At 31.8% G+C, this 11,183-nt stretch overlaps 1 protein-coding gene across 1 annotated transcript in view; it reads right to left on the bottom strand.

Annotated features, from left to right (window-relative positions):
* Window positions 1–11,183, bottom strand: part of LOC100186139 (dynein beta chain, ciliary) — a 66,234-nt gene that overhangs the window by 49,899 nt on the left and 5,152 nt on the right. Inside the window, exons 7-22 of the mRNA XM_026836464.1 lie at window positions 10,895–10,992; window positions 10,437–10,575; window positions 9,777–9,944; window positions 9,169–9,317; window positions 8,371–8,492; window positions 7,716–7,830; window positions 7,509–7,577; window positions 6,970–7,096; window positions 6,096–6,242; window positions 5,140–5,248; window positions 4,309–4,454; window positions 3,845–3,940; window positions 3,005–3,210; window positions 2,209–2,335; window positions 1,571–1,668; window positions 682–838 (exon numbers count right to left, since the gene is read on the bottom strand). Of these exons, the coding sequence (XP_026692265.1) occupies window positions 682–838; window positions 1,571–1,668; window positions 2,209–2,335; window positions 3,005–3,210; window positions 3,845–3,940; window positions 4,309–4,454; window positions 5,140–5,248; window positions 6,096–6,242; window positions 6,970–7,096; window positions 7,509–7,577; window positions 7,716–7,830; window positions 8,371–8,492; window positions 9,169–9,317; window positions 9,777–9,944; window positions 10,437–10,575; window positions 10,895–10,992 (2,073 nt within the window). The remainder of the gene's footprint in view (window positions 1–681; window positions 839–1,570; window positions 1,669–2,208; window positions 2,336–3,004; window positions 3,211–3,844; window positions 3,941–4,308; window positions 4,455–5,139; window positions 5,249–6,095; window positions 6,243–6,969; window positions 7,097–7,508; window positions 7,578–7,715; window positions 7,831–8,370; window positions 8,493–9,168; window positions 9,318–9,776; window positions 9,945–10,436; window positions 10,576–10,894; window positions 10,993–11,183) is intronic.

Genomic DNA, 11,183 nt, shown 5'->3' with positions numbered 1-11,183 from the left:
AACACAATTCGATCGAAAATCCTTCTTTCAGCAATTTGTGCCGAATAAAACGCCTCATATTTATAAGGTGGACAGTTCAGAGCCAAAATTTAAAGTCAAAAACTTGAAGCAGACACATAAATAAACCCAAAACCCTTTTCTGGTATGCTTTAATTAGTCTATGTTAAAAAAATTTAAGCTGAGAATTAATGATAGCTGGAGTAAGTTTTACATGATACTGCATTTTTTCCATAAAAGAGATTTTCTGTAGTTCTCTCAATATCATTGTAAAACTTAGATAATCGATAATTTTTCATCTATAGAATTATATTTTATGTAAACGCAAAAAGATAATTTTTGATAATTTTCCAACAATAAGTTTATGGTATTTCAATGCAAAACGATATTTTTTAATAAATTCTCACTCATTGAATTATGTCATGTTACACCTATAAAATTATATTAGTAAATGCAAAAATACAATTTTTGATAATTTTCCACCCATAAAATTATGTTACGAAACGCAAAAAAAGATAATTTTTGATAATTTCCCAACCATAAATTATGTTACATAATAAAAAATAGAATTCTACAGATCAGGGTCAAATTCGCGGAATTTATTACAAAAAGATAATTTTGGTGGTCTCCAAACCATAAATTATGCTACGTAATGCAAAAAGTTATCTTTCATTACTCTCCCACCTGTTCCTTAAACATATCGAGTGTGGGAGGGTTCTCAGGAACACCATCTTCAGCATGAGCTTCAATCTCTTCTGTGGTCAACACATGACCATATGTTAAGAATTGCTTCATGAATTCATTACGGTCATCCACCCACAAGTAAGCATAGTTGTCAAAGCTGTGGAAATTGATGTATTACTTGGGGTTTCTAGTTACTATGTCTGAGTTAACTTGTTTATTAAAACCAGATATAAATTTAAAATTGGTAACTTGCTGTTGTTGATATAATATGGTAGGGGAAGATTGGACACCTTTTTATTATATTTTCTTTGGTAGTAACAAAAGAACATTTAAAAAATTATAAAACCGTATTCTCACGACTCCCATAGTTCATTGTTAATTGTTTAAAACTCGATCAGGTTATTTGGATATTATGTGCTAAAGGTGTCCTGATTTCCCCACCGTACTATATTAATTGTTTTTTTTTTAAACTACCATGTATAAGTTACTTTGTTTATTAAGACCAGATATTAGTTTAAGCTAATAAAAAGTCGTGCATATTTTTCACCACAAAATTATACACATCTTAACCCCTTGTCAATTTTTTTTTTTAATTTTCAGATTCGGGCTGTTTATTTATAATCTAAAACATACAATCAAACAAAAAATTTCTATCGAGTACACCATTTTAATTTCTATCGAGTACACCATTTTACTTTATTTTCTTTTTTAGGTTTGTGTATATATTTCTAATCCAAAAAATCAAAACAAACTAAAAAAATTAAAGTGTCCATTGCACAGTGTATTGAGATTGCTGAACTGCATAAAAAGACTAAACTAATCTATACCAACATATGTGTACACTGTACATACGCTTATCTACATACATTAAAAATATAAAGGCATTTACCTGTTTCGATATTCACATGCTTTATCCATGACCGTCTGTACTCGTTCTAATATTTCATTCTTCATGTCCGACAAGTCAGCCATGTCTTCCATGTCAACCTATGGGGAATCAATGCTTTTAAAAGCAACTTGTAATATAATAACAATACTTTATTTGTCTCTTCGACTACAGTAGCGAAGATTTAAAAATATTTAAAGTGAAAAGACAAAACATAGCGAAAAAACAACATTTTATAAAACACAGTTCTATTATAATAATAATTATTATTCACATTTTATACACTATATTGTTTTTTAAATTTAGCTTTTGATTTTAGGCAGGTAAGATAAACAGAAGACAATAGCTTTTTAAATCAAGCACATTATTGGCTAAAAAAATAACCCTGGTCTTGTGTGTTTAAGAGAAAAAACTATATTTTGTTAAACAGAAAAAATGTTAAGAGGGCAAATTAATTTGGGTGCAACATTTTTAATTGACACTCTTTCCCAAACTTTTTATTCATAGCACGCTTAACAACAGTGGTTTACTGTTGATTTCCCTCTCTTTATTTTTTAAATATGATCTTCGCTATCATTTTCAAAGAGATAAATTAAATTTACATTATATAAAGTAATTATTAATTTGGAATTCATTTTTACCTGGTAGTGCTCCATGTTGTTGTCAGTGGATAATCTCTTTATAAGTGAGGACATGTTATAAATATCATTGAGCAAGTCTTCTACAAGTTCATAGAAACCTTCCCCCATGCCATAGTCAAGTGATGGTCTATTATGATAATTTAAGAAGCATCATTAAGTTAGAATTGTTAGATGAATGAATGTAACTTACTTTGTCCTCGCATGGCCAGAAAACGACAGTCGTTATAACACAGGTTAAACACCTCGTGCCAGCTTACGAGTTACCATGTATGTTACTTTGTGGGTAATTATTTTTTGAGGGATTTTTTTTATGTATGGTTGATAATTTGGACAACCCATTAGTGACCACTGGGTTGGAGCAATTGTCGTTAAGTGTCTTGCCCAAGAACTCACGCCCACAATGGTAGCAGCGTAGAGCCTTGAACCCATTACCTCTGGGTTACAGGCAGGTGCGCTAAACACTGCCACGGCGGCGGTCATCAGATGTTTGGGCAAAGAAACTAGTCAGACCAGTAAGTAGCTGTTAATAAATAAAAACTATTGAAAATCAACTCGTATATAGTAGGGTGGGGGAAGACAGGACACCTTTTGCACCTAATACCCAAATATCTTGTTTTAAAAAATTAATAATGGTCTATGGGAGTTGTAAGAATACGGTTTTATTTTTTGAATGTTCTTTGTTTACTACCAAATAGGACAAGAAAATAGAATTAAAAAGTATCACATCTTCCCTTCCCTGCCCTACTCTATATATACATTTAAATTTCCCAAATACATTTTATTTAAAAATTCATACTTGAAAACCATATCTGGTGCGTGTAATTCCAGTTGTGCTTGGAATAATGGAGGTAGGCCTTGTCTGTTGTCTGTTTGTTGCAGTAGGAACTTCATTGAGCATTCAATGGCATTGAAGCATCCATCTACTACCATATCATCCACATAATTAACATAGGCCTTCCATACTTCACTGTCAGCAGAGGCTTTAAATAAGCCTTGGTTTTCCTGGGGAAATTCGAGGTTAACTATAATTAATTTAAGTTGATGTTTATTTATTGAGTGTTTCTGTATTATGATTGGGGAAGATGGGACACCTTTTCATGCTATTTTCTCGTCCCATTTAGTAATAAACAAAGAAAATTCAAAAAATTATATAACAGTGGCCTAACAACTTTTATAGATCGTTGTTAAAATTTTAAAACATGATCAGGATATTTGGATTAGCATCATAGGACATATGACTCTGAAGAAACACAGGGAATTTATAAAACAGAGAAACAAACAAACAAACAAACAGAGCATTTTCTTGTAATACTAAACGAGTAAGAATTTTTCAAAATACAAGATTGTGGAAAAGGCTAAGAAAAATCCACGAGTGTATTTTTCCTAGAATGGATATAAACCCCATTAGTCAGGGCAATAACATGAAGCGTTAATAGCATGATAACAGAGATCGGAATAGAACACTCTAAAGCATAATACCTTTGGCAGAAGAATGTTCTCAGATTTATAATATGCCAGACAGCTTCAGTTTAAATAAAGGCTATCAGATACTGTGTATGGTAAAGTAAGAGGACATGTTTTTCTGATAACGCCATCTTGGTAAATCAACATAAAGTAGCTTTCCATGTTTACTTACTTGTAGTAAAGCATGGACTTGGTTGGCACACTCCTGTATAATGGCATATCTCTTTGCTAACCTGTCCTCCCTGTCATCCAAGTTAAGTAATGCATCCTGGGCAAGACAAAAAAAACTTGTTTTGTTTTTTGTGTTTATGGACATCATCATTATAAAGCAAAAAAAATGTTCTTTTACGAGAACATAATTATACAACAATGGATTCGATTTTTAACACTAATTTTGGCTTTTAGGTTACTAACGCATAATTTAATTTAACAAAACCTGTAGTTGTAAGTATTAGGACTAGGGCAGTGTATAATAGCAGCGTGTTTGCAGGGTATAATATAGGTTTTTTAATAGTTACAATTTTCTGCTTGTTAAAAAATTGGGCTTATACTCATTGTGAACTTATCAAGTCTTCTTACAATGGACCTGAAGTAGAATAATTGTGAAGCACTGCTTTAAATCAACAATTTGTTCACCTTTTTGTTTTCCTTGCGCTCAAACACAGGCAGAACCCAGGTGGACATAATTTTGTTGATTTTGTCCACATTGTCCTTTGCTTTTTGAACTCTCTGTTCGAGGTCATGCACCTGGTCACGAGTTTCTTCTATATATTCCCAAACTCCTAAATAATGCAGCAATATAGTAAATATATCATTTATTTTGTATGGCACTAACCACTATGCCACAGCACAGGGATAATACATATGTAAAACCAAAGAAACTGCAATAACAGTTAGTAATACTTTTAAAAGTAATGCTGTGGTGTTATATGATAATTTTTAAACTGGTCTCTAAGTGATTTTTTTAAGCACCGTATCACAAAAAATGAAATAAGAATTATGGCATGGAATATAAGTGGATATTAAATCTAGACCTATAAACCTCTGTATTTTAAGAAATCAATGAATTTTAATGAAATGATCTTTAAACACAATAAAATTAACCCAAATTTTGTTTGTCACCAAAATTTCATCACCATTTAGCTTTTATGGTTTTTGCCAGAAGATAATTTCTATAAATTGTTTAAAGAACCCACGGCTTAGCTTAAAAACTCAAGTGCTTCTGAACTAAGTGAATTAAATTGTTTATTTTTCTGAACTAAGTGAATTAAATTGTTTTCCGGGGTCAATTTTTGCAAGAGTGAATGAAAAAGGATAAATGATATGTTGAATACCAATAAAGGTTGTAAAGTTCTGGTGAATGCATACAACATGCAACATCGGGGTAATGAGACAATTTTGGCCTAAATCCCAGGACCCATGCCACGCCACACTGCGGGACCTCTTCCACATAAAAATACAACATACCATCACTTTTCCAGGACAAATCCTTTTCAGCTTTCATGAGTTTAGTATCAATATCGGTCAATTGGCCTTCGATAAGTGGGAACTCTACATCAAGCACAGTGTTTCTTGTCTGTAGAATTGATAATTAAAGCTAGTGTAAAGGGAAGTATATATAGGTTGAATTTAGTAAAGGAATTTAAATGTATAAATAACATTTTTCCATGAAATACCACAAATTATTGTTCGAAAGTTATTGGAAATAAAAATTATTATAATTTTGCTGTTTTTGTTTGGTTTTTAGTAATAATGGCTACATTAAAACCACAAAAATGTTGTTTAAGCAATGGTATTTATGTATATATAAAACAGCTGGTGTAATATAAAAAAAGCTGTATATGGGATTTATTGATATAATTTAAAAAATGTATTGTATTCCACATACATTATGCACACAGTTGTTAAAATGCTGATATAAAGATTTGAGTAACAGCAGTCTAAGTCAACTGCATTAGACATTTATGCTGTATATGTATTAGAATTTGAAATTCCAAACTTTGCTTTTAAATTACTTATGCACACTTGCTGAGAACCAATATTCTTGCTCGTAAAATGATAGGATATTTTAGATATTTAGATCTTAAACAGCTGTTGTGATATAAAAAGGTTTAGGCCCTACGCATTCACATAATCTTAAAAAAACACATTGTATTCTACATACAATATGCACACATTGTTACAAACAATGGTGCTATTAAGATTTAAAAAGTCTGCTTTATTGGACATTTATGTTGTATTAGAATTTGAAATTTCAAACTTTGCTTTTAAACTACCTAAGAATTAAAAAGGTTTTTATTGCACCATTCACTATTGTTCAAATTCCTGTTCCTATACAAAGACCTTGAACTTAAACAAACTTAACAATACAAGGGTTATCAATTGATTATTGTCTGGGGTAGCAATACCAACATAAGCCTTACTTTGTTATACCACTGCTGGGCAAGATCAAGGTTGGCAACAAATTGTCTGTAGGATTCCTTGGCTTCAAATATACGGGCTGCTTCAGCAGGTATTTCATCACTGTCTCCTTTGTCAAGGTATTTGACTTCACGGAGCACAGACACAAGCTGCAGACAAAGGAATTAAGTACAGCACCTGCTCAGTAGGTTGTATTTTAAGGGAGCAAATGAATTCATGAATCAGGTTACAGAGTGAATATGAATTATGTAATTGAAATGTATGGGATATCGGTTACATAAGCACTTTTGCACTGTCCCTATTACCTAACATAGATGCCACAGCAAAACATTTTAATAGTTATGAGAGGCTGACACATGCACAGTGCATTCATTAATGGCAAACACCAAATCTAATGTATAATTGTTAATTACCAAATTATTGAACTATAAAATATTTAAAAACATTACATAAAACATACATATAAGTTTTCTTTGTAAAGTTAAAGCTATAATACATACAATATTTAACCCTCATATAGCGCTATACCACAATCACAAAAAATGAAAAATCGACATGAATTGCCTTTAATAAAATACATAGTAAAACTATGGTTAAAATAATTTTTAATATTAAAAATAAAAAAGGTATGGTATAGTAGAGTGGGGTAAAATGGGACAGATTTTTGCTCCATTTTCTCGTCCCATTTGGTAGTAAACAAAGAATATTCAAAAAATTATTAAACCGTATCCTAACGACTTCCATAGACTGTTGTTGGTTGTTTAAAATACGATCAGAATATTTAGATATTACCTGCTAAAGGTGTCCCATCTTCCCCCATACTACTATATAAAAAATAAAAAAAAAATTAACTAGGCCATGATAAATAAGCTTTACCTGTGGGTTAAAATTGACACTGATTAATTTGGTTTCTGGGTCCCGTGTTAGAAGAGGTTGGCTGAGGTTGTATTGAGATCTTTCATCAACACTTTTCGTCCATTCCTGGTAAACTTGCTCTTCAAATCTGAAGAAAATTGAGAGTAACTTTAAAAGAATATGTTGTATAGCTGTTTAAAGTGGGGAAATTAATTTTTGGGCAACAAGACAACAGCTAAAAAGTACATTTTAAACATAAAACAAAACATTGTAGGCAAGTAGGCAACTTCTTAATTCTTTTCCAATAATAGCATTCTGTTGCCATAACAATAAGGAATAGGTTTTATTTGAAATTATTTTGATCAGTGAAAATTGTAAGGGAAAAGTATACAGTGAAAATTGCCATGGAATCTGGGATTAGGAGCCGTAACCCTAGCACCCAGGGTGCTATAACATGTATATTATAAGATGTTGAATCGTGTTGTTTCTCAAAAGATAGGCGACAAGGAATGGTCAAGGAAATATTATGAGTATTTCTAGTAATGCAATGGTTAGATTACCCTTTGAGAAGTTGCATCATTTGCTGATATTTCATCTCCATTCGTTGCCCATCCTCTCCTGATACACAACTAAAATACAAGAAAAAAATTTACAAAAAATATCATACACTAAGAAACTTCACAGCACAAAAAATTAAGAGAAAGCAAAAAACAGAAACATTACATAGAAAAATGATGTACGAGCTAACAAGCAAAGAAATAACTTACGGGTGATATACCAAGCGGAAATTTGTGTACGGGGTGTGTATTCTTGCCTTCAGTTCTTTGGCCCACTTCATTGCACCAGCAACAATGGACATATTCTTGTTTACAGGGTAGGCACCTGTATATAATACAAAACACAGGGCATTTAATAAAATACATCTTTTAGAGTTGTATGACTACACTTGAATAATATATCAGCAAAACAGTTGTTTTCCTGGTATTTTTGTTAGTGTATATTGCTTACTTTGATTGTTTTATTTAAATAAGATATTGTGTTGTTCATGTTCTTGATAGCGCCAAAGCACAGAGGTTAGAGCGCCTGCCTCTAACCCAGAGGTTAGTGGTTCAAGACTCGTTACTGCCCCTGTTGTTGGGGTATGTGTCCTTGAGCAAAATACTTAACAGCAATTGCACCAACCCAGTGGTTCCTAAGTAATTTTTTTTTGAGACAGAAAAAAATGGTTGGGTAATAGGACTCCAATTTCACACCATGTATGGTAGATTTATAACCACATAGATAGGCTACCTATATTGACAAGTAAACAAAACATTTTCGTGCCGGCAATTTTGACAATAATAAATAAGTAGTAATGTTAACCATTTAGGTTTAAGCATATGTACTACAATGTTAACTATAATGACAAAAGGTGTATACTACCGTTATTAGCCTTGCCAGATTCCATTTGTCGGTCAAATATAATTTTAGCTTCATCAAGTTCTTTATGGTAAATTGCAAGCAGAACAGGATATTTTGGCCACATGTCTTGCTTTATAAGAGGCCTATGTTAAGACATAATACATATTAACACATACACCAATGTTAAAAAGATCATTACCTAGTAAGAAAACAAATCCCTTAATCAGAGAATCACCAAAACAGAAAAAAATAAATGCTATAATTTTCTAAAATAAATAATTCGCTTATTCATAAATAAAAATCCGTGTATTCCTACCTATTTACAAATCAGAAAAACAATATCAGGAAAAATAAGACAATAATTTAAAGTTATACTTAAGTTACACTGATGATATTTTTTTGTAATGATAGAAAAACTTTACTTTTTAAAGCAATAGAGCTGTATAGTTTTACAGTCCAATTCAGGTAATTGAACAGCCAAGTATAAAATTTACAAATACTTTACTTTAATACACTTTATTTTTTACTAGAGGTATTGGGGTGTTTGGCAAACATTGGCCTAAATCTCAGGTCCCTTGACAAGCATCACCATAAGACCTCACCCATATAGAAAATAAAAGCCTGGTAGAAACACTTGACATAACGTATTAGTGGCTCATCTTGTGTAAAAACGTAGTCTATTCCCTGATGAAGTCTCGTCGTATGGCAGACGAAACGTTGGAAATACACTCTGTTTTTTTATACCATATGAGCCACTAATACATTATTTATACTCTGCCTGGTAGCAGAAGTAACAGAACACTTGACATAACTGCCCACCTATCAAGCAGAGCACCAAACATAGCAATAAGTTTGAAAGCTGATTCAGTTGATGGGCAATCATCAAAGGCTTGAGTTACTATGGAGCCAAGTCTGCGATCCATGTCGCTTATTTGTTTGTGGAAGTGATCAAAATCTTTGATGAAAGACTAGAAGAGAAATAATTTACAAATTTAGAAAATTAGTAATAGTATACAGCTATTAAATTACACTTGCATATTTGATGAAAACACTAAAAAATCATTTTTAGCATTCAGCAGGGTTTTAAAAATAGCAGTTTATATTAATGATTTATTCTAGTGTTACTAGCCTACAAACTCCCATGTAACGTTTTAGGAGATTTTTTTGTATAATACAAAATAATTAAACTATAAAGATAAGTCTTTACACTCAATACAATGAAACATACTATAGTATAGGGTATAGCAAATTAAGGAAAAGGGAAAAAAGTGGATTATCTCTATTCTAATTAGCAAATCTGAATAATAAAATTTAAAAAAGAATAATTTGTATTGTATGCATAACTTCAATATAAAAGGTATAAAAATATATAAAGAACAACATTAAAGTGGTTCATTTTCTTCTAAAAATCATGTATGTACACTCACAGTATCCGATGGATCTAAAGCGTCATATTGAAGTTCTCCAAATACTTTGAAGAGTCCATTAAACTCTTCAAACATTGCTTCCACCTGACCACTCAGTGCTGACCCTTTTACTCCACCAAACTCAATTTTCTCCAACTTCAGCATATCCCTGGCATCACTGAATAAGCTCTGGAGAAAGATGAACATATGAATGAATGAATGTAACTTACTTTATCCTCGCGTGGCCGGAAAACGACAGTCGTTATCACACGGGTTTAACACCTCGTGCCAGCTTACGAGTTACCATGTATGTTACTTTGTGGGTGATTATTTTTTGGGGGGGATTTTTTTTATGAATGACTGATAATTTAGACAACCCATTAGTGACCACTGGGTTGGAGCAATTGCCGTTAAGTGACACCTGTGTTATAAAGACTATCGTTTTCTGGCCCTGCGAGGATAAATTAAGTTACATTCTTTCATATTATTTTAGGATCTTAGACAGGTCATAAGTACCAGTGTGTTTTTAAACTCGAGATCAGCATATTAAATCAATATGTAAACTGTTTAATTAACAATTTTGGGCCAATTTAAACCATTTATTGCATTATTTTTGTTCCGGTTTAAACCAATCATTAAATAAAATTTACAATTTGAAAATACATAAAAATAATTAATTACTGTGATATCTTCAAGTCTTTCAATGAAGCAATCAAATCGAGCAAATACAAGGCTGTTATCAAAATCCCACAACACAACTTGTCTATCCATTCCTTCAAAGTAACTTGGCAAATCATCCTTATGCGATTGATAGGCAGCTCTGCAACAAAATATTTACAATCTGCTATTATTGCTATTAGACAAATTAAAAAAGAATGATTTAAGATGCATATTAAAATTGTACGCCAGAAGATTGTTTTTTTTTGGAAATGCTAATGCTTGGTAGTGGTAGCAATAGTAGTTCTAAAACATTGCATATTTCAAACACGTTCAGGCATATTACTTTTGCTCATTCTTTTATCTATCTTAAAAATTTGACACATGAATTTAAGCAAAAGCCTACAATATTTAAATAAAAGAATTGTGTTGAACTCCCATATGACTAGTAATGTTATGTTCTAATATAGAGGTAGATATACCTAAATTGTTTTAGTATTTTGAGTGCAACAGCAACGCTTTCTATTCCCTGATCAACTTCTTGCTTGAACAAGTCTTCTGGGTTGAGAAAGCTACGGCACTGTAGAATAATACAGATTGTTATAAACTTTTAATACAGATTGTTAATAATATTAAATAATACATATATTAAATAATACATAATGCAGATTGTTAATACTGCATTTACAGTAAAAATGAATGAACGAATGAATGTAACTTACTTTAACCTCGCGTGGCCGGAAAACGACAGTCGTTATCATACGGGTTACA

This window comes from Ciona intestinalis, chromosome 10 (genome assembly GCF_000224145.3).
Source record: "Ciona intestinalis chromosome 10, KH, whole genome shotgun sequence".
In the NCBI taxonomy this organism is placed as follows: Eukaryota; Metazoa; Chordata; class Ascidiacea; order Phlebobranchia; family Cionidae; genus Ciona; species Ciona intestinalis.
Note: the sequence above shows the minus strand (reverse complement) of the source record. Positions and strands in the feature narration are given on the sequence as shown.